Genomic DNA, 27,822 nt, shown 5'->3' with positions numbered 1-27,822 from the left:
AAAATGCCAGGGTAGTATAGCTGAATCGCAATTTTCTGGTTAGACAGAGAGATATGAAAACGAAGCTTGTGCTAAGCTATTTCTGCAGTGAGACTTCCACTGATGAGCTTTTTGTTTTTACTGGACCCTTTGTTTTCTCAACCTAATGTAAACGTTGATTGTTTTAAATATTAATCAAAATGGAAGATATATACTAAATCGAAATCCAGCATAATTGCGTCCCTCGAGGCCTAAGTACAGGTGCCTTTTTTAACCAGTATGATACCTTTTTGACAGTATCTATCGACCCATTTTTTTTTGGGGGGGGGGGGAATGTAGATATGAACCGTAAATCGAAAAGAAGCAAAGATTTAGAAAAGAGCATACAAATAAAGTGTTGTATAATGTATATAATGATCATCGACTGATCAGTAGCGTATATGCATTTGCATATAGAAAGCTCTCAAAGAAGATGACGCGCATGATACTAAAACAATATATGTGCTTTCGCTTTTCTTTTCGTAATGATGCATTCGTTGCCGGCAGCTATACGAGTTTTCTTTTTTTTTTCTATCCAGTAGCAGCAACGAGAGCAGATATATCTACTCAAGCCAAAAAGATTAGTTTATAGACAAGGCTTATATCTTGAGATGTTTAGTTTCCCCATAAAAAAGCAAAAACAAGGGGTTTGGAATTTAGCGGGCATTTTGTATTTGACGACATTGCAATTTACGCGTTTTCTGTTCGACTCACTTTGCGAAACCAAGAATAACGAACATGCCACTTTCCGAATACGAAAAGAAACGATTAGAAAACATTGAGTAATTGAGTACCTTTTGGTCTCCTCTATCTAGGGCTTTGCTTGAAAATTTGTCATTTTCCTCTCCGTTACCTCTTGTTAACACACGAAAAAACCACAACATATAACGTTAATATATATAGACGCAACAATGAACTGTTGAGACAACTTGATCTTCCTCGATTAAGCTCTGATCGCAAACGATCAGCCTCACCGTCGACCACCGCCATCAAAAAACACGTACCGAAAAAACAACACAAGGAACCACAAGTGCCTACGCGTGTCTCTGCACGACTTCGTGGCATTGCTGCGGAAAATGCACCCCATCGCACCGATTCAGAGCCTCTGAGCGAAGCCGATGCAAAGAAAAAGGAAGAATCCAAACGCGTCGATAAACTCGAGGATGCAAAGCAAAAAGAATTCATGCAAATACTCGACGACATGCGTCGGTTTCCCAACTTGGAGCCTCAAGATAAAAAGCCGGTCAAGAAAGAGGATCAGGATGCACAAGAACGGTTGCGTGACCAGGTTGGAAAGTTGGAGGTTAAGCATACATGGGCTACCGTCAAGGTCACGCCTGAACGGATCAATGGTTGTTTGTAAGTCTATAAAAACAAACTCCCCTTTCTCTCTCTCTCTCTCTCTTTATGTGAATATGTTGCGGGATGTTTAAATTGAAAAAAAATGATCTCACGCTCAATTTTATAGATTTCATCCATCCAGTGGCAAGATTTTGGCGTGTGCAGCAGACGTTTCTGGTTCGCTTGGTTTCTGGGATGTGAACAGTAGCAAAAAGGATGAGGATGATGAAGACGAGGAACCGGTTGTGTATACGTATCGTCCCCACACGCGTGGTATCACCAATATGTTATTCAATCCAACGGATAGCAACAAGCTGTACACATCCTCGTATGACGGTACATTGCGGTATTTTGATATGAAAAGCGCTAGTTTTGGACTTGTGAATATGGGTGGCGAGAAAATCCCTTTCACAAGTTTCGATATGACTCAAGATGGCCACAATGTAAGGAAACCGAGAGAGGGAGTGGTGGCTATCACTCAAAACTGATACTCATTTTGTTATTACATTAGGTCTGGTATTCTACATCTGAAGGTCAAGTTGCATTCCGCGATCTCAGAGCCAAGGATGGCCCAACAGACTTGGATTTTCATCAATTACGCGACAAAAAGGTTGGCTGCGTTCACCTGAACCCTGAAATCCAGAACCTGTTGGCTGTTGCAAGCAATGATCGCACCATGACCGTGTGGGACATCCGGTCGCTCTCCGAACCCATGCATGAATTTGGACACGGTTATTCAGTAACAAGCGCATTCTGGTCTCCACGTGGTGATAAACTGGTCACTGCATCCTACGATGACTATATCCGAGTGTTCGACTTTGATACTAAAAAGAGTGACATGAAGTTACAATCGGCTATACGGCACAACAACCATACTGGAAGGTACAACTTTTTTTTGTCGTCACTGAAACCACAACAAACAAACGAATGGACAACGACAGACTTATTCTTGGCACACGCACACTTTAGATGGGTGACCAACTTTCGAGCCCGATGGAATCAAGGAGCAAAGGAACATCAACATTTCTTGATCGGCAACATGAAGCATCCGGTCGATATCTTTTCGGGCGAGACCGGTGGTGAAATTGGCGAACTGTATGACGCTGATCGAATTACGGCTATCCAGGCTGTAGCTCAATTCCATCCCACAGCCGAGAATATGACTGTTGTGACAGGAAATGGTAGTGGAAGAATGGTGTGCTACTCTTGATTGCTATTCAAACGAGAGCGAACAAACCAAATCTAGAGCTATTCCATATCTATGTGCATACAAACAACCTTCATTTGCCTTAACTGTTGTTGGGTTGCATAATAATAACAATAATACCGCCACCCTCGACTACCGGTATCCAGCAACAACAACAAGGAGTATCATGACAATTTAATTTAATATACTGCATTACAACATTATATCATTCAATACCTGCTTTAACACACGAATTGGTGTGCATACAACAATGGTCTTGAATGTGGGTCAAAGCAAAAAGAATGTCAAAAGTGAGGGATATGTACATATGCTTAATGCCCGTGTATGGCACAGAAAGCTTGTTTTCCCTTGCTGATCTGTGTATGTAATCCATTAACGACTATGTAGTGGTCACACCAACACTGCATACATACAGGCCCTGCCATCATCGAGACATCCAGCAACGACGGATACTTGGTAGCATGGACTGATGACGCCATGCACGACCTATTCCAATATCATGGTTGCTGGCTCATCCACGAATAAGAGAGGCTGATTCTTATATAAGACCTTCATGTCATGTTGGTGCATTTGCTCTGAGCTAGAATAGGACTTTCTTACTGCACTAGACAGGACAGTTTTGGCTTCAAAAAGCGCAAAGGCATGTCTGATGGGGAAGAACAAAGTAGGCAGGTACCATCGTCACTCCCCCTCCCCCCAACAACCCGAACAGTCATTGTATGGTGGCATTGATTACATAATGTCCGTCCAAGAAGGACCTTGGGGGAATAGGGAATCCCTGGGGGTGGGTGTTTTGCCACAACAGAGTTACAGAAAGCCAAAAAGTGAAGAGGTTGAAGAACCCCAAAGAGCAAGCTTATGTTTTGTGGAACCACAGGGCTACGTCATCGAAACGAGACTTGACCAATCACGTTGCATGAGGTAAAGTTTTTTTTTCACTCTGGTCGCTTCAGGCAGAACCGTTGGTAGCCCGCACCCCCAAGTTTTTTTTTTTTTTTTTTACTTTCATACCGCTCTCTACTTTCTCTACTCCTTTCGAGATCTTGCAATAGGGGCAAAGCAAAAGTGATAATAATATCGATTTCCTCTTTCTTTCTATCACCCTCCCCATCCCACAGAATCCATCGTTCTTCCAATGTCTCATGGCGGTCGTGCGTTTCAGACGCATGGGTACTCGGCCATTTCGCCCGATGCTATGCGGGCCCATCGCCAATCCATGCTTAATCAACAACATCAGCAGTTTGTTCAACAGCAGCAACAAGCCGTCATGACAAGTGTGTCCACCCCCAGCAGCACGTACGCATATAGCAGCAACCATCCTCATGCTGCCGCTGCCGCTGTGGCTGCTGCTGCCGCCGCCAGTGGAGGTCCTAGTGGTCCTGGTGGTCCTCCCAGTCACCATCACTCTACCAGCACATCAAGCAACCATCACCACCATATCACAAGTCCTGCGAACTCTCACCAGCAGTTGCAGCAGCAACAACATCAACAAGCACAACAACAACAGCAGCAACAGCAACAGCAACAACGGCAACGACAGGTACCACCGCCGCCTCCGTTGGAGTCAATGTATTGCGATTCTTGCCAAGTGTTTCGCCACGCAACGTATTTCACAGACGAACGTGGTATAAAGTACAACGTGTGTATCCTGTGTCGAGCGCCAACGCAACAGCTGCAGAAACGCAAGCAAATGAACGAAGAGCAAGAGCGGGCATTTAAACACGCACGCTATTCGCATCAACAACAACAACAACAATATCAGCAACACCAACAGCAGCAACAGTCCCAGCAGCAACAGTCCCAACAACAACAACAACAACAACAACAACAGCAGCAGCTGTCGTCCAGGTTCTTGCACACACCACCCACTGCTGGCTCACCGTCGATACAAGTCAAGTCTTCCCCGCCCAACTTCTCGGCATCGCCCCTGCGTACCCAGTCTCAATTGCAATCTCACGTGCAAGCTCAAGTAATGCAGCCTTCGTTGCCGTCGTTGCCGATGCCTTCACACCATCAACAACAGCAGCAGCAACAACAACAACAACCTCAGCATCTTCATTTACCGCCTTATCAATCCACACCCCCGCAACAACATCAACAGCCTCCGCCGCCACAACAGCCACAGCAGCAGCAGGCGCCACCATTACCACCTCCGCAGTCTGTAACCCATCGTCCGTCGCAATCACCCATACCACCGCCGTCCATACCTCCAGGTGCAACGACCATTGCTCCTGTCTCTTCCAGCGTGGCATCAAGTATGGCAGCAGCCGCCGCCGCCGCTGCTGCTGCTGCTGCAGTTTCGCAAAGTCTTCCTGCCCTACCGCCAACATTGGCACAATCACCCCACACTACGGCGGCCACGGCCATGTTGAATGGAAACGGCATCCCTACTACTAGCTCGGCTCATAGTTCGGCTCCTACAAGTGTGACAGCTACAAGTCAGGCTACGACCACGCCTCCTGTTGCTGCTGTTGCTGGTAGTACAACTACGACGACGACGACGACAACCACTGCTCCCAACGGACGGGTATCTCCAAAACAACAGCAACAAGCCAAACAAGAGGTGCTGACATTGGAAGAATTTGTGCATGCGTTGCAGCAAGAGACAGAATTCGACCGGAAACATTACAATGTGGAGATCACGCCGTTGATATTACGGATGGGTGAAGGCGCTGGGTTCTCGCAATTGGGCCGTGGGGTGTGCGAACGTGTGCTGTCAGGAACCAAGTTCAACTTTAGGTAATGTGTGTCCTTGTTATTCTCTCGTTTCTGCTGCTTTTTTTTTGGCTAGTGCTTATGAAAATACCAACCTGTCGCGTGATTTTCCAGCTTAAAAGATCAACGACGGTCCATCAAGACCCCTGATACCTTATCGACCCTACGATACTATTGCTCCCAGCGAGCAGATACAGCCAAACCAAGAAAAGCCAGTGATCATCCCAAAGCTACGAACCGATACGACTGCGCAGGCGCATTGACGATTATCATCGACTTGACGAAAAAGACAGCACATGTGACGTTAATACACAAGCATTCCCATCCACCGTTTGTTCCACATCATCACCATCATTATCACAACAACAACAACAACAACAACTCTTCATCATCTCAACAAGCATCCTCATCACAAACTGCTCAGCAACAGCAAGCACAGGCTGCCGCTGCAGCCGCTCAGCAAGCGGCTCAACAGCAACACCAGAAACGATTAGCGCAACAACGGAAGGCTGCCAAACAAATTGACCAACAATTCGAGACACTCAAACAGAAGGTGGCAGGGTTTGGCAGGTTACTGGAATCGCAGCAGCCATTCAAGAACAAGGATTTTGTCCAAACGGCTGGTGAGGCTTTTGCGGGTGCAGAAGAAATGCTGGCGGCTTGTCTAGCGGCAGATCAGGCTGCTGCGGCTGGCATCATGGTGCCGCAACAACAGCACACGAATGCCACCACCGCCGAATCCAAGTATACCATGCATTACAATAAGAAAGGAAACGTGTAATCAATCCCCTCTATTCTTTTTCTCTAGGTTGTGTGTATATATTAAAAAAACAATGGGAAACTCTTTTTTTTCTCTCTCTCTCTCTTTTAAAAACATTCATCCAACAAACATTGCTGAAAGGAGATACTTTGTTGCTGTGGGTTGTCAATGCGTGATACACTGTTACAAGTGCCATCCCAAACACATTTACTGGGTGTAGCACCAAATCAAATGATTGCATAAGCTAATCAATTTTACTATTTTGGGCAAATTATAAGTTGGGTCCGCACGGTCATTGATAATGATCCTTCCCCACCCCCCATTGTTGTTAATGATCTGAAACAATGGCTACGCATGGTCCGAATATCGCGATGACGAACGACGATGCTTTCCATGACAACTGTACACAACGTGCTCGTCACTACATATAATTCTGTAACATAGAAAGTCTTCTCCGGTCTATTAGTGAGATATTTTTCACGCTATCGATAGTTGGGTTAGTTGTAAATTTGGGGAACTTGTGCACCTGATAAGTAAGTAATTTCTAAAGTTGGGCGTAATGCAAACGAAAAACATGAGTACTCCTCGATATGTCTTGGTCGCAACGATTTGTTCAGCATCGTTACCCACTCTCGTTTTTTTTTTTTGTTCTGTGTACGTATATGTGCCCGCCCAAGAGAAAGGACTCTGCCAGTAGCCTGGGTTAGAGTGCTGCTGAATATGTATATGCACTCTGTACTGCTTAGAACCTAATACTCGTCAAGTTGTGTCGACTATCACCATGTCATGCAGCTGTGAAGCTGAAATTATCCATCGACGCAACCGAATGCTTCCCAAATCGGTGCATTTCATTGATCGTGTTTGTTTGCGAGGACATGGTCTCCCTACAGCTAGTCCAATCAATGTCGAGGTGAGGTATGTAACTGGTTCGTTAGCTGTAAATTTCTGTGACACGTTCCCTCTAACTGGATCATGCTTCCCATTTTCCAATTGAACGGCCAAGCCGCCGTTACACCCTGTTGTTACATGTCTATTATTATGAGAGCAGATGTAATGTGAATTTGAGGGACTACATTTTATTGCTAGAGTAGCTCTAATTCAGTGATAGCTGGTGCTCACTCTACTTTGATAGCAAACTTACCAAGATGTTTTCAAGTGTCAGAGGCTTATCTCTAGCTAAATAAGGGTTTGCATGATCTACTGTCATATAGTATCACTGAGCAGGTTGTTGACGCTATACACCGTGCCAAGAACGTTTCCCTTGCCTTGAGCACGGGGTGGTCCTATTTAAGGACCTCTTGATGGAAAGCAAACATGCCTCTGTCACCTCCATTTGATCTGTATATAATTCTGTCGATGATCGATGAAAGGTTGCCGATAGTGTCGGTATAGTAAATGTCGCATCATTAATCCAGTTGCAAAAAAGCTCGAATAGAACCCTCAATGGGGCTCTGGCGAGAGTTTTGATATTGTAGAATTGCGTCGTTGAGAGGGAGCATCGGCAATATTGTTGAGGGGCATAAAGTTGGAGCTGAAAAAAACCCCCCTTACCCTTGCCGGACGGTCCTGTCAAGGAATAGCTTGGGAAACAAGACACCAAGCGATGATGAAAGTATCATCTGAACGTATGTGTAGCAGTAAGTGCGACTTTTGCCGTTGACGGTGACACCAGTTCCAAAGTAAATTCCTGCTTTGCGCAGTTTCTCTGTGACACTGTGTTTTGCAAATATAAAGCTATAACGATGCTGGCGTCGCCAACTGTACCTGCTTTCACAATCATGATGAGTGATCAACTGTTATTCTATTAACATAGCCAACAATAATAATGAATGCGTGTTGGCTCTATTCTGATAGGCAGCAATAGATCAAGATGTAAGATGTACATTGCATCAGTTTTTCAAGAGCTCGAGCGCTTGTTCGAGCAACGGTAATAGTAGCCACTTTAGATATTATGCCATCAGCAAAACGAGTTGAATTTTGATTGTATCAACCATGCATGCAGAATGCGTGATTTGGAAGGGCACCGCAAGAAAAAACGCGTGCACGAACGGGAAATCAACTTCCGCAGAAAGTGAAACTGCTTGCTGGTCCGCGTTTTCTTTTTCCTTTCTTTGTCTGTCTCTTTATATATGGAAGAATGAGCGAATATAACTATGTGTCAACTACGCAGCCACCAACCGCGATCCATGGTACAGCAAGAGGCAATTTCCTCGTTCCCAATGAAGAATGTTTGATTGTCAGGTACGCTTACCTTGCTTTGATCGGAACATTTTGCGTTTTATATTTTCACTCTCACTGACACGGTCCAAAAAACAAGCAAGAGCACACGAATAGAATTCTATAAAATTACCAGTACTGGATTATCACTCGAACTTGAATTTGGAGTCTTTGGTCGCGTTGAATCCCTTGCTGTTTGCAATGCCTCTGTAAATGAACGCCTATTCAACATGAAAAAAAAGGAGGAGGTGGGGAAACCAAGTTTTATGCGTCTCCTTCTTTCCCGCTAACTCCTTCTGTCATACATTTTTATAGTCTCGAGAACGTTGCTCATTATTCATTCTTACGGATCAAGATCAATATTGTGTCTTGAGCTATGACCCAGTGAATTCGTCTGTGGTCACTGACAGTTCCGGAAAACTCGAACCCGAGATCACACGGCCGGTGGAAGACCCTATCATCATTACAGCGAGACCAAGGAAAGATGTGGTGATTGCCAGTATTCACGGTGGATTCCTTCATGTGTTTCCTATCCAATCACCCAAATCGTCAAAAGGAAAAGGCAAGGCTGTGGGGAATAGCCAGCCGTTCTCAGTGAGGTAATTCAGATCAAAAGTGTAAATCTTATAGGTAGTGTGCTGTTGGATAAGGGGGGGGGGGCGGTCATGTTGTCTAAACTAAAAAAGAACGGCCGTATGATACACAGGGTAACGGAAAGCCATATTTTGTCAATGGTGGTGTTGGAGAATCCAGAGCGGCCTGTGGTTGCGGTACTCTATGTGGATGAAAGGGAAGTGCGACGCATAAAGACATACGAAATCAACCTGCAAGGGCGAGATCTGTTTGATCGACGAAGCAATGGTATTGTAGCAGAAATCGAGGTGGATTCGAGTGATCACTTTTTGGCCGCTGTTCCTGCACCTCATGGTGGATTGCTCGTCATTGGAGAGCTCATGATTACTTATCATAATATGCGTGAGGATACACGCAACACAAGCAAATCAACCAGTATCAACTCAATGGTACCCACAGCGTATGTATACTATGAGATATGTATACTATGAAAAGGAAAAAAATGAGCGATATCTAATACATCATTCTTGTAATTCGATTCAGGTACGAGTTCCTTGGGCCGAATACTACAGAATGCTTAATAGGCGATTCTTTTGGCAATCTGCTTCATTTGAACCTTACCATGAATTACAGCAACAATATATCTGACTTGACAGTAAACTTATTGGGAAAGGTAAATAAGAGAAATTAGGGGGAGCGTGCTATGTAGGATGGTTTTTGGCTTTCTAAAACCCGCATCTCTCATTAGACTTCTGTCGCCTCTTCCATCACCTATCTCGGCGACGACATGGTATTCATCGGATCTGCGTTGGGTGATTCATCCATGATCCAACTAAAAGAGAGGGTGGGCGATACTACTTTATTGGATGTGATATACGAAATGCCAAGTTTATCCCCAATTGTGGATTTTTGTGTCTTTGACCTTGACAAGCGTGGACGCGTAAGTGTTATCCCATTCAGTGAAGCCAAATTGGATCTAGCACATCTAACAACACCATCATTTCCCGCTGGTTTTTTTTTGGCTCCTCGTACTATTAGCAAACCTTGGTATGCTGTTCAGGAGGACCGAATAATGGATCACTACGTGTTGTACAAGAAGGCGTCGGGTTTATCGAACAAGCTGCACTTCCAATCCCGGGGATCAAGAAATTATGGTCACTGAAGTCAAAGTAAGCTTTTCTCTCGATCATTTTTTTTTCTCTCTCATTGTAAATGATGTGTGTGTTTTTTTAACTGAAAAATATATGTAGGGATGTGGACGACGTTTTGATTATATCAACTGTTCACGAAACACGTGTGCTGTACATACCGCCTGGCGAAAAGATGATGGAAGAGATGGAGCTATTTTCGGCAATGCGAATGAACGAGACGACCTTAGCAGTTGGATCGGTTTCGGAAGGAAAGTTTCTCCAGATAACGCCATCCAGTGTCCGTTTGATCAAAAGCAATGTTGCTGGCGAGCTAGTGAGCGAATGGCAGCCACCGTCCGGCGAAGTTATCACTGTTGCAGCAGCCAACGCAACCCAGTGTGTCGTATCGCACGGAAATGGTACCCTGGTATACATCCAAGTTGCTGGCGATGGTTTATCAGAAAAAAGGTATAGCCATATGGATTAATTAGGAGAGCGATGACACATTCTGTTTCAGAAAAAAAAACTAATCAAATCGTACGTGTGTGTTTACAATCTATAGCTCAAAGAAATTCGAGAGCGAAATTTCGTGTCTGGATATAAGCCCAGTGGATGATGGCTCACTTCCGGCTGCTTACGTCGCCATTGGTCTATGGGGTGGCGAAAATTTGCAATTGGCACGGCTACCGGAATTACAAGTAGTTGCAAAAGATGTGCTTCCTGACAAGTTGGTGCCACGGTCCGTGTTACTCGTGGGCTTAGAAAAGATTGATTATCTTATGGTGACATTAGGTAATTTTCCTCTCTTTTCTTTTTCCTCTCTTTTCTTTTTCCCGTTTGCCGATGCATGTGCCAGAATTCTGTATTCACATAGTGTGACTGATCTGTATATAGGCGATGGTCAAATGATTTCATATACACTTGATGAGGGGTCGTTCACGAATCGACAGGAAATTACACTTGGCACGCATTCTGTCAGTCTTCACGTCATATCCCAAGATGCCAAGAAGAGCGTGTTTGCTGCATCAGATCATCCCACTATGATCACAAGTGAGCATGGACAATTGATATATTCTGCTGTCGATCTCAAGGTATGTACATACAGATAGATTTACGAGGATTTTAGACTATCTTTTTCTTGTATGCAAGAGTTTCGATGGCAGGCAAAGGAGTCAAGATGAGATTAATTTACCAATTCCTCAACTTGTACAAATAAGGATGCCCGAGCATGTACGACATTCAATAGTACAATTATGCGAAAATGTCTCTTGCTTAGCACGGGTGATAAGCTTGTGTTTGGAACGGTAGACCCTATGAGAAAGTTACATTACACCAAAGTTCCATTGGATGATCAGATGGGCCAACGTCTGGCATACCACGATCATTCGAAAACAATTGCAGTGGGTACTTCACGAACCGTTCGAAATCAAGACAATGGCTCAGAATACTCAAAAGGATGGTTACGTATATTTGATGCAAGAACTTTTCAAGGTAAAATGAAATGATGCAAACGCACTCTCATTTATTGCTGTTACAATATGCTCCCGAAGAAGGAAAAATTTGCTATTGTGAATATAGATGACGACATTTAACAATATATATATATAGTGCTGGACTCCCATGCTCTTCTCGAGCAAGAGCTGGTCGAAAGCATAACTACCGCATACATTGACGATCTTGAACAGGAATTTGTGTTTGTGGGAACGGCTATTACACACAACGAGGAAGAAACACAACTTACGGGTAGAATCCTTGCTTACCAAGTCGCACCTACGGGCGAATACAAGCTAGTGGATGCATTTAATGTACCTGGCGTAGTATACTGTATAAAACCATTCATGGGCTCCATAATTGCTGCAGTAGAAGGCTCCGTGAGTTTTTCTTCTTTTCTTTGGCTTTCATCAGTATCACCTTACATGCTAACATAATATATGTATATGCAGCTATATTACCTTGAAAAACTCAAACTTGACGAAGAATCCGGCAGCAGATTGAGCCTCGATATGAAGCTGCATGCCAATGTCGAAGCATTGAGCATTGACACTCGAGGCGAATTTATTCTTGTGGGTGATATGATCCGCTCCATGTCATTAGTCAAACTACAAGACCCCTCCAATGCTACTTTCCAAAAGGTCGCTGCTGATTATAGTCCATGTTGGATGACGTGCGTCAAAATATTACAAGATGATATCTTCCTTGGTGCAGAGACATATTACAACCTCTTCACGGCAAAGCGAACAGCGGAAATTGACAGTGAAGATGATTCTGCGCATTCGATGCATTTAGATATAGTAGGCGAATATCATCTTGGTGATCAAGTCAACTGCTTCCGTGAAGGTAAATCTATGTCTTTACCAAACCGAAAAGATTTTTAATTTATCAAAAGAGAGAGAAAAAGTGTGATTGATTTCATTCTGGGCCATGTAGGATCATTATCACAATGGGCGACAAAAGCAGGGGCTGAGCGTCGGCCGCCTGTAACCAACGTGCTATACGCGACTGCCAATGGTGCCATTGGTGCAATTCGATCACTTACCGAGGAGGAGTACAAGTTCTTGTCTCTGGTGCAAACAAACCTCTTATCAGTGGTGCAGAGTATTGGCAACTTTGATCATCACAGCTGGCGCATGTTCAAAAATTCAACAAAGACAAGTGAGATGCGCAACTTTATTGACGGTGATCTGATTGAAAACTATCTCAAGCTGACGCCAGAGGAAAAGCAAAAAGTTATTCAAGGAGAAGGTCGCGGAGAACCTCTTTCATGTACTGCCCGAGAGCTTGACGTGACGATAAGCAATATGAATCGTGGCGTCTAACTAGGATCAAGTTATGTGTTTCTCCCTTTCGCTTCTCCTCCTTCATCTCTTGATATTATTATGACGGTTGTTTTCACCGTCTCAGTTCCTCATCGTGTCGTGGTGTGTTCCTCCAATGTAAATACTCTTTATACCGTCATTCTTTAAACCAAAAAAAAGTGTCTCTGGAATAAAAAGAAATTCCCATTCTTACCAGATATACAATGCTGTTGCGCAGGCAGTTCCGCTCCCTTCCGCGAACAATCAATCACATTTATACCTGTCACCACGATGATTTTGATGTTGTTGTTTTTTGTCGATTTTGGCAAGTTTGGATTATATGCTTATGATTGACAACGATCACGCTTGAATTTATGTTACATAGCGGCCAGCAATAAGATGTCTATCGTTGCTTTTCTGGGAAAACCAGTCAATAATATATACAAATGATCGACACCTCAGTTAATAATGCATATATTCTAAGGTGTCACACTTACCGAAACTATAAAGTGTGCTACGTCGATGGCATAATAGATATCCACTTTTGTGACAACGAATATCACAAGTAATTTATCATCATGAATAGTTTTACTACTTTAATTTAAATGGCTTTTATGAGCATGAATGACCGTCGTTGAATAGCGACAAGAATTGGTCGATCAGGTGGGTTAAATGAAGATTGGGAGACCTCAAATGTATGCTGTTATTTCCTTAACAAATCATTGTTGTTCAATTTCCGGATTTGTTAAATTGTTACTGCTCCAACAAGTGAATTTGTAACCAGGGCAACTGCCCACTTTTTGTTTTAACTAGGTGACCGATAAGTAGGCAACATGAAATGATAAAATTCAAGTTGGGGGAGGGGCAGCAGAACAGCAGTGGGGGTGCAATCAATCGCGTGGTGACCATACACAGAGAGAGAGAGAGGGTGTGTGTGTGTGTGACAGAATAGCATTGGATGTCAAATGGTAATAATAAAATTACATCCGCATGGTTCAAAGTCTGTGTCACACTATTGAGCACTTGGACCTATCCCTAAAAAGTCACAGCAAATGAAATGAATTTTAGATACACACAGTGCAGGTGCAGCCAGCAGTAATATAATAATATTTGTCCGCAGGCACCAAATCAGTCCCACACAGCATCTTAAACACGCAGCTTTCTCTCTTGCTCTTTTTTTTTTCTTACTCTTTCCGTTTTTTTTCTTCCAACAACCACCTTGTTTTATTTTTGCGAGGAGACTCATTAACAACCACCTTCAGCAACAACGACTGCAGCTTATTCAAACCTCCTTCGCTCGTCGTCGTTCTTCTCGCCGTCGTCGTCTTACTCCTCCTCCTCCTCCGGAAACGAATTCAATGGAGTGCCTTCATGCCAAAATTGACAAACTTAATTACCTTTGGACATCCCTCGGATCCCCTCTTGATTCCACGACAGTGTCTCTAAAGCTACAGGTAAGCAAGTCTATACACACAGACGCTCTCCTTTTTCTTTTTTACGCCTTTGAGACTACTGCCCAGCAACGGAAACAACAACACTGATTTGTAACATATTTTCAGTACGTCTATTATGAGCTGGATCGATTGATTGAATATGAAGAACTTCAACGACGGCTACTTGGTGCAGATATTGAGGACATAATGGTAATAATTTATCTATTACTGTCTAGGAAGGGGAATTGTGCTATAGTACTAGGTAGTGAGATACACACACAGAGAGAGAGAAAGAGAGTAGAGGGGCTGTGTATACCCTCACGGTTGGGATGCATAACAAAGATACCATAGTTCCAAGCCTCCACTATATTAGACTATGCTAACGATAAATATCTCTGTATCTACGATATTAACACGAACTTTATCATATCATGTACTACTACTACTACTACAACAACATTAACCATTAGGCAAACATCGAATACTCTTGCAGCATTTTAGGAGTGTCCATTGAAAATATCTTGACATCCGACTTGTGCAAAGAGGGATTATTCGACGATGTCATGATACCAATGTCCTCTTTGTCACACCCGACGTTTGCCCGGCAAAAAACATTACTCGAATTAGACTCCAGACTGACTCATGTATGCATAAGAGATGATAATCTTTCCGTTTGGAATGTTCACAAAGAAAAACAAAAAGCACTTGTTTCTTCTCTCTTACAGTACACGCAACTTCATATAGGAGATTTACAGACGACGTTCACATGTAAAAGGCTGGCTGGAACGAATTGTTGTGTTATCAGCCCAACTGGAAGCACATAATCCTTTCAAACCATATCAGGTAACCCATTCGTTCCAGCTTCTTCACTTTATGCTTTTGCATAAAAATAAGAAAGAAGCCCACTGACTTTTGATGTTTGTGCCATCTTTTATATTTTGCAGGAATACGAAGAAGAACTAAGTTGGGGAACAGTGCAATCGGTATGTTAGCAGATAGCAACAGCAACAAAAAAGAGCTTGGTGTTCTAGTGGGGTATGACGATAGATGTGTGAGTGTGTGTATGTGTACAAAGTCCTAATCCTTACATCTTATGCTCCCTCAACTCCTTGTCTTTCCCCTTATTTTTTTTTAAACCTGAAACTCCTAAAATATTCGGGGGAAAAACGATATTGCAGATCAGTTGCGCCTTGCGTGATTTACTTCAAAAACAAGTAACGTGCTATTTACGATTTCTCAGTACACGTACACAAAACAAAAACAAAAACTCAAACTACTTCTTTCTATCAGGCCACGCGTCGATACGATTTCGAAGAATCCGCACGAAAAATTCATTATTATTGGACTGTGCTAGACATCACTCCAGATACAAACGATCTTATCGATCATGGTTTAGAACATCTGTTTTCAACTGTTCCTGTGGACACAGATATCTTTCAAATCGACGAGGTACCCATCCTCGCCGACCTCATTAACTCCCACAAGAAGACATCCGGCCAAAGAGGAGAAGGGGATCGACAAATAGTAGAAGCAGTAGATGATGGCAATGACGATGGTTATTGCTGGATCTACTACAATCATGTCAAAGATGACAATAATCATTTACGGTCGGCAGAATCAATTGAGGTGCTCAAAGCGAAAGTCATCGAACTTCATGACATTTATAAGCTTCGACTAGAACGATACAACAGATATGTAAAAAGTATCAATACGATTTATGACGAAATCAAAACGCCAACCAACAAACGATTGATCCTACGCCCATCCCTGAGCGGCGCGTATTTGCAAGAGGTAAACAATAACAATGATAATTATAGTAACAAACAAAACACTCTTCGACATCTTTACGTCTTCATACTGTACACATGTATGCAATTGGTACTAACTGTTGTGACTAGTTACGTGGTGAATTCGATGAGCTCAAAGATGTAGTACGCAAAATGGCAGAAGAATATATTGACAAGGTAAAACTCCATTACTTGCCCAATTTTTCTTTTTCACTCTCCTTTACTATTCGAGCTACTGATGATGTACTAAAACCTGCCCCCTTTCTATCTTCCTGTTCCGATTTTCAGTTCAGGGAGAAGCTCGAGGATCTGTGGGATAAAGCGCTATTAACGCAAAAAGAACGTGTTGAATTTATCGCCAAGTTGCATGAAAAAGGTAAAGCTCGTGGGGCACATTTTACGATGAAAGAAAGTGACATATTGTCTGCGGTCTTCTAACAATGTTTCGTACATGTACATGATGTTAGCCGACACGATGGATGAGGTTCACTTACTGGTTGACGAACACATCAAATATCTACAACGTGTACAGCCCAAAGCAATAACCGTAGCACGGTTAATGAAGCAACGAAGAGAACTTATACAGGTAAAAAGGAATAGCTGCGACACAATTAGCATATCTGCTTACACAAACACATGCTGGGGGTGTTCCATTCCCCCTGGTTTCTTTTCTTAGAAAATGATCGATTTTGAAAAGACAGCCTCAGACCCAAAAAGATTGTTCCAATCATCGTTCCAGCTCGTTGAAGAGGAGCGATGGAGGAAAACATGTTTCCCTACACTTCTGATGCTCGATGATGCCCTCCTAAAAGCCGTACAAGAGTTTGAGCGTGTCTCTGGAAAGCCATTTATTTACGATCACTGTAGATACTTGGATACTCTCGTAAGTAATAGCAATCATAGAAACGAGTTTGAAAAAAACAAATCAAAAGAAGCGAGTCTTCTGTAGATATTTTCACGGTTAATTTTCTCACCATCCTTTATATCTAACCCATACAAATTAGCGTGACGAAATTGCCGATCGTACTGCCAACCAAACCTTCTTTGGCTTTTTAAATACGGATCCAAAACCATCTTCATCCGCTATCACGCGAAAAGATTCTCGATCAAAACTACGCGCTGCAACTCTCAACGTAGCACCAAACTCACCCATAAAAAATAACATGAGTAGCAATGCATCCAGTAGAACTAATAGCACCGGAAACTACAGCAACAACAAATGTCCTCCTTCGCCCACGTCAATACCTCCTCCTCCCGCTAAACGTAGATCACTTATTCGCCACTCGAGCAAAAGCGAACTGGCAACACCCCGTAGCTCTAAATCAACGTTTACTCAGTTACTATCTAATGCAAAATATATGCCACCCACGCCACCCGCTGAGCCAGCTTCAAAGCACGAGTATGTGAACAACAACAAAAGAAGTCGTATACCGTGTCCAGTAAAAGCAAACAACATGGAACATGGTACCACTGCTTCTACTACTACTACTACTACTACTACTACTACTACTACAGCTGGCCTTAACAATGTAGCTAGCAATCAACAACAGCATTCATCACCAAGCAACAGTCAATGGAGTAATATTGGTAGTTCGGATCAAGGCAACAGTGATGGCGAAGAATTGGAATCATCCATGGCATCTCACATAGAAGCATCATCCATATCTGCCGTATCAACGTGCTGAAAACAAAAAACATTCTCCCTTTTTATTCTTTTTCTTTATACCCTAGCGCACATACTCGCACTTGCACTCACACTTACTCACGCACCTACAATTTCTCACTCACCTATCAAAACCTTCCAACAACTTGTCTTTTTTTTTTTGCATCTGTCATACTCATGTATAAAATAAAGCGCAGCAAATTCAAATGTAAAATTGATATGGGCACGTGGCAACCTAGCTGAATTCTGAGAGATATGAAGCTCAGCGAATGAATGCAAGGTACCATCACCTCGAACACTTTCTGTCGTCTTTATTTAAACAATTAATATAGAATGGATTTAGTGAAGGCTGTCCAGCATTATGTGGACAAAATGGTCAATGAAGTCCCCGGCATGAAGGCATTATTACTTGATACAGACACGGTAAATATATTTCCTCTCCTTTCTTCCCTTGCGAGTACGATTATGCAAAAATAAAAAAAAAGCTCAATGATTACACGCTTACTCTGTTTCGCTACAAATAGACGCCAGTTGTATCACTCGCTACAACACAATCTACATTGCTTACAAAAGAATGTTATCTTATTGATCGCATCGACAACCGTAATCGCGACAAGATGCGACATCTCAAGTGTATATGCTTTTTACGTCCAACACCCGAATCGTTACGATATTTGATTGACGAACTACGCGAACCAGCTTATGGCGACTATTATATCTGTATGCTTTTTAAACATCACATACGTTTTATGTGTATCTAACGAAGAAGGGTACATAGATTTTAGCAATACTTTAAATAAATCGGATATCGAACGGCTGGCCGAGATTGATGAGCATGAAGTAGTACGAGAAGTTCAGGTAAAAGGACAGGGTTTTGATTATGCGCGTGTGTAGAAGCGCGTATTTTGTAAATGATGGATGTATACTTTACTACGGATATTAACTTTTGGTTGTGCAGGAATACTTTGGCGACTACCTCGCCATTAATTCCGACCTATTTTCTTTGGGCATGGACGGACGTAACCTTTTTGGCGAATCTATAACTACTTGGAGCACAGACGCATTCCAGCAATCCGTACGCGGCATATGCTCTGTATTATTGAGCTTGAAAAAGAAACCAGTTATCCGCTACGAAACTGCTAGCCCGATGGCCAGACAGCTTGCGCAGGAAGTCCAGAAAAACATTCAGCGCGAGGGCCAGTTATTCGATTTTAGAAGACCCGATACCCCACCTGTTTTACTTATCCTCGACCGTCGCAATGATCCTGTTACTCCCCTCTTGTCTCAATGGACCTACCAAGCCATGGTACACGACTTGATTGGCATTCACCATGGTCGAGTGGATCTTTCGGACGTTCCTGATGTCCGAAACGAGCTAAAGGTACTTGATCAGGATATTTCTGGTAGAAAAAAAAAAGTCATTCAAGAAAGTTGAGATGAATACACTTACACATGTTGGATATCAGGAAATTGTTTTGTCCGCCGATCAAGATCCATTCTTTAAGAAATCCATGTACCTCAACCTCGGCGACTTGGGTGCCAACATCAAGCAATACGTAGATGAATACCAATCCAAGACGAAATCCAATATGAACATTGAATCGATTGCGGATATGAAACGATTCGTCGAAGAATATCCAGAGTTTCGTAAGCTATCCGGCAATGTATCCAAGCACGTTGCTCTCGTCAGTGAGTTGAGTAGACGAGTCTCTCAAGAACATCTGCTGGAGATTAGTGAACTGGAACAAGGCTTGGCATGTAACGAGAATCATAATAGCGATCTCAAGGTAAAAGAAAAAAATATTGGGGGAACGTCTGCTTTGCTTTATTTCCAACAGAGAATAGCTACTGATCATGTTCATTACAAACAGAACGTACAAAAGATGTTGGAGAGTGATCAGATAGCGGAGGATGCAAAGGTGCGGTTGGTGTTACTTTATGCTTTACGCTACGAACGGACGCCAAACAATGCGATCAAATCGCTAATCGATTTGCTGGATCGAGTTGGCGTGAGCGAAAAGAAGAGTGCAGTAAGTTGTTGTTGTTACCTCTGGATATCAAAATAACGACGCAAGAAGGGAGATAGAGAGAGGCTTAAGAACTGTTTATAGCTGGTCGCATCTGTACTGATGTACGCCGGTTCAGAGCAACGTCAAGATGATCTGTTTTCGAATCAAACTTTCCTATCTCGTGGACGAAACGTGTTGAAAGGATTAAAGGGTGTTGAAAATGTGTACACGCAGCATACTCCATTGTTAGGAGAGACATTGGATATGTTGATTAATGCACGTTTGAAGGAAACCAGCTATCCGTTTGTGAGTGGGCAATCACAGGCAATTCGTGAAAGGTATAAACTATACTGTTTTTTTTCAAATGTGGTACAAACACCAGGTAATCCAAACAATAATATTCTAATTTCTTTTCCTTCTAGAGCACAAGACATCTTTGTGTTCATTGTTGGAGGTGCGACATTTGAAGAAGCGCGCTATGTGGCACAATTAAATGCAGCAACGCCAGGTGTTCGAGTTGTGCTAGGAGGAACGTGCATTCATAATTCATCAAGGTAAGGTTGGATGCTATTTAAAAGCTTGCGATAAGGTAACAGCACAACTAACTAAAAACATCTCTTTCCAAATCAGTTTTATGCAACAGTTAGATGCTGTTGGTCAAAAGGGCATGAGTTTATCTTCAGCTGCACGGCGACTAGGCCATTCTTGAGATAAAAAAAAATGTATTTGCTTGACAAAAAAAATCATTGTGAAATGATCTAGTGTATGATACAGAGGAGAAGAAAAAGACAAAGAGAGTAAAACACAGAAGACAAATTACGAAATGCGTGTGGGTTTGTTTTTTTGTAGTTGGAGTGTGGGTAGTGTTCGTATGTATGGTGTGTGCGTGTGCGTTGTTGAGTTCGAGGTGGTTTGCGTGTGAAAAAGCTAGGATGGCGATAAATGTGTAATAACAATTATTAAATCAAAGAGGCAAGTATAAAACATTTATGAGTACGTATCGACCAAGGTATCGCGGAGTTCGTTCACAATAGCAGTAGGCTGAGCGTCCTGCAACTTGAAGATGCTTTCCATGACGCTGAGCTCGGTCGAGGTTGTATCCATGCCAGTAAAGGCAGACCAATCGTTGACGACACAGCCAGCACCAATCACATCCGAACCACGGTTGACGGTACCAGCGACCAAGGGGATCTGGAGCAAAGAAGACAATTCGTCTTGATCCTGGATAGAAGTGCGAGGATGCACCAAACCGCCCTGGTTGCTCAAGGCACAGTAAGATCCGACCAAAACGTTGTCGGCAACGGTCTGGCGGAACACTTCGACTTGCAGGGTGTCTGCAATAATTTCTTCTGTTTCTCGATCAATGTCTGGGTGGCAGAGAGCGACATAGTCGTTGCAGGCAATCACGTTGCCAAGGGCCGAAAGACGTTCTTCCACGCGCTGTACGGCGACCTTTTCGGGCAGCGAGTTGCGCAAGTGTTGCAGTTCCTGGTCAGTGGTCGTGCTGGGCACCAACAAGCCGTTCTTGTTACCAGCGGTAAGACGTCCGACAATTCGTGTACCAGCAATCGATGTATGAACAACAGGAATAACATCACCCAACTCTCCTTCAAATACACTATATAGAGAGAGGAGGAAAGATCGTCGTAGATTAGTACGTTATTCCACGATAGATTGTTATTTTTACCACAATTATTATCACAATTTATACCTGTAAAAATTTTCTGATCCTCCTAAAGCGACAAGGCAGTAAGAGTTGGTAAGGCGAGAGAATACGCCAATTTCGTTGCTGTTTTCGAATTGTGCACCTGAAAAGCAATCATGCTGTTAAAATCACAATACAAAATGTAGGATATACGTGTGTGTGGTTTATTATGGGTGAGATTACTTACGGACTGCCATTGAGATAAAAGTAGCTTTGAAGTGAGGAAAAAAATGTCGCTGAGACTTTTCGCCGAGTTTATAAATGATTTTTTTTTTTCCAATGTTCCGCAGCCACAGCCGGCCTTAATAAGTGCTGCGGTCAAGCGGAGGTTGTGGGAACCCACATTGCTTGTTAGTGTAAATTGATACGTTTCTGTTGCTGCGAAACAAATTTCGGGCGGGCTTGTTGCCCCAAATTCAATCATATCAGCTGCTGCGACACATCTTTAGGGGGCACTTATTGCTAACTCACTTGCGACATGCTACATACTAAAAAAAACAATAATCGGAAGATCAACATCTTCCCACTTTTCTGTATGGATTCTCGGTGCTGCATACCCTGTGTAGCTCGGTGGACTTTTATTTTATGGATAAAATGGTATCAGGAAACAACGAATATATACGAAGCTTCTTGGAATCTTTCACACTAAAGTGACTAAAAGGTAGAGAGGTGAAATGATGCAATTATTGAACATTTTAATAATAATAAGAATGAAAGGACCAGCGCGTAATGTAATATATTTCGCAAGGGAAAAGAGAGATAGAGAGCAAAAAGTTGTAGTTGAGAGAAAGGTGTTGTTGTGTAGGGAGAGGTGGAGTATGATAGTAGCGATAGTAAAGACACTCTTCAATGGTCGACTAAATGCATAAAAAAGTATATAAAGAAAGGAAGGAAAGTGATATCGTGTGTGAGTGTGTGGAAGGGGTGTTTGAAGATGGCAAAATGATGTGTGGGGGGGCAATTTCCATTTCACGTATTTTACAAGCCAGATTCCTTTAATCGTCGTGCGATTGTGTCTTCTCCACGTTCACTATTCGAGTGGTCCAACGTAAGTTAAAAAAAGCATCGTTGATAGCAGAGTTACAACAGAGATATGGTTAACAACTGAAAGAGAGTGACGTCTTCCATAATACTTACCGAGGTTCTAATGTTAAGCTCAGGTTGTACAGCGTTTCTTCATCTCTACTTGATTGTAAATGCGTCTTGATGAATTCTTGTATGTCAGGAACAGCCTGTAAAAGATACGGTGTCGACTGATATTGCTGTAGTTCACGAATGACTTCAGCCGTCTTCATTCGTTTTCCAAAATTGATCAAATGATTGGACTTTTTCAAATAGTTGCTGTTGCCGTCTTCAATAAATGTAAGATCTTGGAGGTAAATGCCGAGGAAAGGGATACAAGGTGGATTAACCTTGTGGATTATATCTCGATATTCGTTAAAGTTTTTGTTGGCACCCATCAATCGTCGGATACCGGTGAGTGTTTGTGTAGTACGTGCATTCATGAGCTAAATTATAGGGATTTGTGAGTTACAGGTTTCTGGAATGACTAGCTAGTTTTCTTGTCACAAAAGAACTCTTAATTACCTCCCAAGTCCGCTTCATTCGACCGATGGAGCTGTTGTCAAATGCAGAAAGGATGGCCATGCAAGTATTGTAGTTGTTGAGTAACCGACATTTCTAGGTTATGTCCATGTACCAATGAAAACGAGTTAGGAGGACTGATCTCTCAAGGATAAAACTCATAAATGCTTTGAAGTGATCTGAAAGGCATAAAATGCTAGTCTTTACCTCAGCAACGGTAATCCAATGCTTCACCACAGCAGCTCTCTTTTTCACTTCATCTTTGCTTAAAATTGAGTCGGTAACCCAAGCAGTCACTTGATTTGAATATTCAATGGATGCCTTGACATTGGCAGCAACATTATCAGCGTCGCCTTTACCCCAATTCTTGTCCAAACATTCGACGGGCTTGATACGACTGTAGAGCTTGGAGTCCATGATCGTCAGTTGTCGCGCTAATTCAAGCGGATCGATATCCAAGAACCGTAATCGCTTCATGTTTTTTGGAAGGATGGGTTGTGGCATATCCGAAGCACGCACGTTCAATGTCATTTTCTTGATTTGGCCCGCATCATCTGTATCCATACGCTTTCGGATAAGTTTGATGAGCTGTTCGGCGCCGAATTGCATTGATTCGCGAACAATGTTGTCGTTGAATTCGTATAGCAATGGTAGCATGGGTCTATCTTCCTCTTCGTTGTAATAGTGTTCTAGCCATGATTTAAGCACGTTGAACACCCTAGTGAAATTCCAGCAATAACAAGAAGATAATATGTTTTAGTTGAGTCCGATAACTCTGCTTTAATCGAAAAGATTTTTTCCTGCTGATAACAAAGAACTTACCGGAGTCGAACAAGCTTAAGCTTTTTCTCTTGCCAATTTTCAAGTTCTTCTTGTGTCAAATCCATCGGTGGTGGTAGAGTATATCGTTTAAAAAGCGCATCAAATAGTTCTGGGGTGGTACAAAACGAGCGGTAGGTGAGAAGGAAAGTAGTAATAAATTTAGAATCTATATAGTAGATGCAATGGCGAAAAAGCGTTAGTCATATTGCTGTTACGGAATTACCGAGTAAAGAAGAAAGTTCTTTACCAAGCTGGTCGTGTTGAGTAAGTCTTTGGACAAGTGCAGTAACTGTGCCACCTTTGACATTGCCTTCCATGTTAAATATGATTTCATTTGGATTATATTCCGAGCCGAGATAATCCGATCGCTCAGAAGGCGGCATGTAGGCGCTCGTTGATGTGGATGGCAAACTCCCAGGACTGGATATGCCTGGTGTGCTGATGATTGTATCTCGGCGACGTGATGCGGCAAGGGTATCTTCCCCAAAAAATTTGGCGAGTTTGTCCTTTGGTTGTTGGCGTGATTCTACAAAATCGTCGATTGCTGAATCATTGCGATCAAATGTGGTTTCTGCAGTCGTTGGGTTTCCACCAGCCGTGTTGGCCAATCGTCGTTCTTCATCAATACCGTCCAAGCGACTGATCCTGCTGGGAGGACCAGCAGCAATGTTATTACCGGTAATAAAATTGGGGCGTGTTGCATAGTCATGGGATGGCCGACGGCCAGCGCCGGGTTGTTCCATGGTAAGTGATGTTGGGGGTGATGGCACTGGTCCTGTTGCTTTGGTTGAAGCTTCCATAGCAGCTTGATGACTGACACTGCAAATATCTTGAACGCTCGCTTCAATCGTTTTGACGCTCGTTTCTATTCGATCAAAAATGACCAGAATTTTTTCAGCAGCAATGTCTTGATTAGTGATGCTTTGAGATGCAATAAATAAGGACCCCATGGCATTATGAATGGACTGTTTGGAGGCGTTGAATCGTGACGTGCGGCCTGCCAGATGGCCATTGCTGATATCTTCGACCGAATTTAAGAACTGGCTCGTTGTATTGCTGAGGTTACGGAATTGTGCGACTAACAGCGGTGTGGATGACTGGATTTTGGCCAAAACAGTAGCGTCATCTGCGACCGTGAATGCTTCTCGAGCACTGTCCATAAATGACGCTATCGCACCGTGAACATTGTCGGCAAGTACAAGGAGCGTCGTCATGGCATCGGGTTTGTTGCCATTCATACCAGACGTCGTTCGCCATCGCGAGGTTGACGTTCCTTCTCGTAAAAGCTTAGGTTTGCTGTCATGTACTTCAATCCGCATTTCCTGTGCTATCGTCAAAAAGTTGCGCACGGCCATCAGTACTTCGTCGGCATCTAGCTGCAGTTTTCCAATCGCTTCAGACGGTGGCCAAGCACCTGAGGCTACTCTGGCGGACAGAACAAGTTTGGCGAGTGCTGCGAGTAGTGCTCGGTGGTAGGTTTTCAATTGCTTGTTAATTTTGAGATACGGTGAGCTTTCCTTATCCACCGAGTTGGAGACATAGAGGAGGAGTCGGATATGTTGGACTACGAGTAATGCGTCTTCGCGGAAAAGGCCGATCTGGCCTTGTTTGACTGAGCCTTTTAAATTACGGATAGCGTGAGCGATCAATGCAGACAGCTGACCCCATGACTGGGGTAACTCGGCCCTATTGCCATGACCGCCCATTGTTGCTAAACTAAGTCGCATATCGTCTGCGCTCCGTGTTTGAGGTGAAGCAGGCGTAAGCTAGCGATGTATGTCATGCCTAATGAGTCTTTTGTTTGGATTGCTAAAGTGTTGCCCTTCTCCACTTTTCAGCCCAGTCGATAATACTTACCAGGGTACCGGATTGAGGATCAACATGATCTAGAGTCCAGGTTGTTTCATCGGTAATTAGGTTACAATAGTATTCTCGACCCTTGGGAGTTGATTTTCGTACCCAATTCGGTGGGAGCTGTAGTTATACGAGTTTCCAATTATTAATTACTGAGGAAAAAGGGGTGGGTGATAGGCCAAAGTTCTTTTCTTTCGTCGAGGATATAATAATATTAATAACCAATAAGAGAAATTTGGGTAAATGCTTGCCTGGTCATCATTGCCCGACCGGTTAGTACGGACACTTGGCAATGAATTAGAGCTCGATGTTGTTGTGCCCGCACTAATAAAGCTCTGACTATCAAAGGTCGTATTGGTAATACCACGCAAAGATCGCATCGGCCGCGTCTCGTCAAACTCGTCGTGATCACTGTTGAAGTCCCCACCAATACCACTGCCATAGTCGATCGATCGATAATTCTCGGATGCTGGAGGAGACATGGTAGGATCGTAACCATTAGTCGCTGTTGTCGGTGGTAGTTTGTACGTGGGATCATCTGTAGGAACAGAGTACCGCATTTCCTTGGTCACTACATTGTAGTAGTAGACTTCGGAGCCATCTTCTGTCGTTTGCAATATCCAATCGGATCGTTCCACTGGAAGTGGTTGCGGTATTTGCTGACTCTGATCAGTAGCGGGTGTCAGGACATCAGATGTTGCCAGGCTTAGCCTTAGATGGCGTTGTTGTTGTTGTTGTTGTTCGGTTTCAAGTGGTTGCTGTCTGCTTTGACGATGCGCACGTTTCTGTGTCCATTGGTCTTGTGTATGTGTTTGATGATGATGCTGATGATGATGTTGTGGTGGTGGTGCTTGTTGAAGGTTATTGTTGTTCCAAAATTGTGCGTCCTAGGATGACAATAGTTGGGAGACGAGGAGTAATAATGTGAATATTGCATTCAAGGAGTCAATGTTGTTGTTAATTGATTTGTTACTGTTGCCCGGGTCCATGTTATCAACTCAAAACAAGATCTTCCTTTACCTTGATATTTGATGCGTCGTCAGTTATGTCGTTGTTACTGTGGAGCGACTCGATGTTGCTGGTGTCTTCTGGGATAACTTGAACATAATTGCTTGGAAACCAGCCACGCTTCCCGTTGCACCTAATAAAACAGTTGTCTCCAAAATTAAATTGCACAACTCCAGCTAAAATAAACCCGAACAAAGCATATTCCACACACGAAAAGAAGGCTTCTTTCCTTCTATGGCTTCTGTGCTGTACTCGGGGCAGTAGTTACAGAGACAAAATATTATATTTACCAGCCGTCCCACCAGCCAGAGTCGAGTTGTGCCAGAACATCAATGACTGCTCCTTGTTCAAATGACAAAGACGAAGCGTCGGTCGAAACATATGGGTACAGTGCGCATACTCGGCAAATCACGTCGTTTGAACTCATGTTGCGTTTTCATATATTGGCAAATATTTAAAAAAAAGGACGACGTCTTTCTCTTGTTTCTTTTCAAAAAGTATCTTTTGTTCTTTGCCTCACGCAAAAAACAAAAAGAAGAAAAAGAAAAAGAAGCTGTACGTGTGTATGTATGTTTTGTGTGGTAGCTAGTGTAATGAAGAAAAGAAATGGCGGAAAAGAGGTTTTAGAAAACGAGAAGGGCCGTCTCTCTCTCGTTCAATTGCAAATGTCGGTAAACACGTTAGAATGGAAAGGTCGATCGGAGTAAACGAGGGGTGGGTGTGAGGTTTTGTTGGGAAGGTAAGTCCTTGTATTCCACGGTTGGAAAACAGAGAGAAGAGGGAGTAGAGGTTTTGCACAGAGAGAGAGAGAGAGAGAAAGGCGAGCGGTCAGGAGAAAAAAAGGCACAGGAGGTCGAGAAAGAAAGAAGAGGAAAAAGAGAGCAGCCCGGCTCAAGAGAAGAGCGCGATTACCCAACATGACGAGAGAAGTGCACACACATTGGGAACATATGGAGCCTCACGTAAAATGGCGATGGTTGCACAATGCAATTGTGTTCTTTCCTTTTTTGACATTTTTGTGCAAAGAATTCGATTAAACTGTGTGCAGATAAATATATATAGTGGGAAGCGCTCCAATGCTAATGGTATGCGGGGATGGTGAGGGGGGAAGAGATATATGTCGTGTGGATGTAGACAATGTGTGTGTTTGGAGACGGAAGAGAAAGAGGGAAAACACAAGCAATAACCAATGAAATAGGAA

At 43.0% G+C, this 27,822-nt stretch overlaps 7 protein-coding genes across 7 annotated transcripts; 5 read left to right on the top strand and 2 right to left on the bottom strand.

The window, feature by feature from the left end:
* The first annotated feature begins 1,052 nt into the window (after nucleotides 1-1,052).
* BDB00DRAFT_353444 (WD40-repeat-containing domain protein) lies at nucleotides 1,053-2,786 on the top strand. The gene is made up of 3 exons (XM_053117051.1): nucleotides 1,053-1,377; nucleotides 1,487-1,802; nucleotides 1,871-2,786. The coding sequence occupies exons 1-3, from the start codon at nucleotides 1,202-1,204 to the stop codon at nucleotides 2,567-2,569; spliced, it is 1,191 nt and encodes a 396-aa protein (XP_052980008.1). The 5' UTR covers nucleotides 1,053-1,201; the 3' UTR covers nucleotides 2,570-2,786.
* Nucleotides 2,787-4,256: 1,470 nt separating this feature from the next.
* Nucleotides 4,257-6,222, top strand: BDB00DRAFT_821487 (uncharacterized protein; the record flags this gene model as incomplete). Its single annotated transcript, XM_053123393.1, has 2 exons — nucleotides 4,257-5,305; nucleotides 5,396-6,222. 2 exons carry the CDS (start codon nucleotides 4,257-4,259, stop codon nucleotides 6,060-6,062), a joined length of 1,716 nt encoding a protein of 571 aa, XP_052980007.1. The 3' UTR covers nucleotides 6,063-6,222.
* A 1,899-nt stretch (nucleotides 6,223-8,121) lies between these two features.
* BDB00DRAFT_353376 (mono-functional DNA-alkylating methyl methanesulfonate N-term-domain-containing protein) lies at nucleotides 8,122-13,183 on the top strand. The gene is made up of 14 exons (XM_053117050.1): nucleotides 8,122-8,282; nucleotides 8,359-8,467; nucleotides 8,574-8,857; nucleotides 8,965-9,291; nucleotides 9,375-9,504; nucleotides 9,580-9,771; nucleotides 9,870-10,000; nucleotides 10,082-10,429; nucleotides 10,524-10,753; nucleotides 10,856-11,052; nucleotides 11,179-11,452; nucleotides 11,570-11,832; nucleotides 11,905-12,298; nucleotides 12,389-13,183. Exons 1-14 carry the CDS (start codon nucleotides 8,179-8,181, stop codon nucleotides 12,775-12,777), a joined length of 3,372 nt encoding a protein of 1,123 aa, XP_052980006.1. The 5' UTR covers nucleotides 8,122-8,178; the 3' UTR covers nucleotides 12,778-13,183.
* Nucleotides 13,184-13,901: 718 nt separating this feature from the next.
* On the top strand, nucleotides 13,902-17,836 carry BDB00DRAFT_928688 (uncharacterized protein). The gene is made up of 12 exons (XM_053128934.1): nucleotides 13,902-14,210; nucleotides 14,316-14,399; nucleotides 14,660-14,833; nucleotides 14,934-15,032; nucleotides 15,134-15,172; nucleotides 15,368-15,403; nucleotides 15,480-15,980; nucleotides 16,088-16,153; nucleotides 16,265-16,352; nucleotides 16,444-16,562; nucleotides 16,653-16,859; nucleotides 16,981-17,836. Exons 1-12 carry the CDS (start codon nucleotides 14,115-14,117, stop codon nucleotides 17,659-17,661), a joined length of 2,190 nt encoding a protein of 729 aa, XP_052980005.1. The 5' UTR covers nucleotides 13,902-14,114; the 3' UTR covers nucleotides 17,662-17,836.
* A 136-nt stretch (nucleotides 17,837-17,972) lies between these two features.
* BDB00DRAFT_871985 (Sec1-like protein) lies at nucleotides 17,973-20,357 on the top strand (the record flags this gene model as incomplete). Its single annotated transcript, XM_053126897.1, has 9 exons — nucleotides 17,973-18,062; nucleotides 18,164-18,359; nucleotides 18,418-18,497; nucleotides 18,598-19,020; nucleotides 19,106-19,426; nucleotides 19,511-19,669; nucleotides 19,751-19,986; nucleotides 20,071-20,202; nucleotides 20,279-20,357. 9 exons carry the CDS (start codon nucleotides 17,973-17,975, stop codon nucleotides 20,355-20,357), a joined length of 1,716 nt encoding a protein of 571 aa, XP_052980004.1.
* A 278-nt stretch (nucleotides 20,358-20,635) lies between these two features.
* Nucleotides 20,636-21,550, bottom strand: BDB00DRAFT_871984 (eukaryotic translation initiation factor 6; the record flags this gene model as incomplete). The annotated part of the gene is made up of 3 exons (XM_053126896.1): nucleotides 20,636-21,266; nucleotides 21,360-21,456; nucleotides 21,541-21,550. 3 exons carry the CDS (start codon nucleotides 21,548-21,550, stop codon nucleotides 20,636-20,638), a joined length of 738 nt encoding a protein of 245 aa, XP_052980003.1.
* A 284-nt stretch (nucleotides 21,551-21,834) lies between these two features.
* Nucleotides 21,835-27,442, bottom strand: BDB00DRAFT_821471 (ras guanine nucleotide exchange factor domain-containing protein). Its single transcript, XM_053123392.1, has 10 exons — nucleotides 26,912-27,442; nucleotides 26,634-26,754; nucleotides 25,865-26,500; nucleotides 25,617-25,733; nucleotides 24,007-25,525; nucleotides 23,760-23,925; nucleotides 23,145-23,655; nucleotides 22,941-23,033; nucleotides 22,491-22,861; nucleotides 21,835-22,383 (listed from the first exon to the last, which is right to left on the bottom strand). The coding sequence occupies exons 1-10, from the start codon at nucleotides 27,046-27,048 to the stop codon at nucleotides 22,332-22,334; spliced, it is 3,723 nt and encodes a 1,240-aa protein (XP_052980002.1). The 5' UTR covers nucleotides 27,049-27,442; the 3' UTR covers nucleotides 21,835-22,331.
* Between the last annotated feature and the right edge of the window lie 380 nt (nucleotides 27,443-27,822).

This window comes from Zychaea mexicana (assembly GCF_025766255.1).
Source record: "Zychaea mexicana strain RSA 1403 chromosome Unknown BDB00scaffold_33, whole genome shotgun sequence".
Classification (NCBI taxonomy): Eukaryota; Fungi; Mucoromycota; class Mucoromycetes; order Mucorales; family Lichtheimiaceae; genus Zychaea; species Zychaea mexicana.
Note: the sequence above shows the minus strand (reverse complement) of the source record. Positions and strands in the feature narration are given on the sequence as shown.

Coding starts and splice junctions, on each gene's coding strand:
- BDB00DRAFT_353444 (XM_053117051.1), top strand. CDS start 1,202: ATGCAAATACTCGACGACATGCGTCGGTTTCCCAACTTGGAGCCTCAA. Junction 1,378..1,486: donor GAACGGATCAATGGTTGTTT/GTAAGTCTATAA, acceptor TCAATTTTATAG/ATTTCATCCATCCAGTGGCA. Junction 1,803..1,870: donor TGACTCAAGATGGCCACAAT/GTAAGGAAACCG, acceptor TTATTACATTAG/GTCTGGTATTCTACATCTGA.
- BDB00DRAFT_353376 (XM_053117050.1), top strand. CDS start 8,179: ATGAGCGAATATAACTATGTGTCAACTACGCAGCCACCAACCGCGATC. Junction 9,505..9,579: donor CAGTAAACTTATTGGGAAAG/GTAAATAAGAGA, acceptor ATCTCTCATTAG/ACTTCTGTCGCCTCTTCCAT. Junction 9,772..9,869: donor ACCTTGACAAGCGTGGACGC/GTAAGTGTTATC, acceptor TCGTACTATTAG/CAAACCTTGGTATGCTGTTC.
- BDB00DRAFT_928688 (XM_053128934.1), top strand. CDS start 14,115: ATGGAGTGCCTTCATGCCAAAATTGACAAACTTAATTACCTTTGGACA. Junction 14,834..14,933: donor TAGACTCCAGACTGACTCAT/GTATGCATAAGA, acceptor AACTTCATATAG/GAGATTTACAGACGACGTTC. Junction 15,173..15,367: donor GTTGGGGAACAGTGCAATCG/GTATGTTAGCAG, acceptor ACGATATTGCAG/ATCAGTTGCGCCTTGCGTGA.
- BDB00DRAFT_821471 (XM_053123392.1), bottom strand. CDS start 27,048: ATGAGTTCAAACGACGTGATTTGCCGAGTATGCGCACTGTACCCATAT. Junction 23,926..24,006: donor TACTCAACACGACCAGCTTG/GTAAAGAACTTT, acceptor TCTACTATATAG/ATTCTAAATTTATTACTACT. Junction 23,656..23,759: donor CTTAAGCTTGTTCGACTCCG/GTAAGTTCTTTG, acceptor GAATTTCACTAG/GGTGTTCAACGTGCTTAAAT.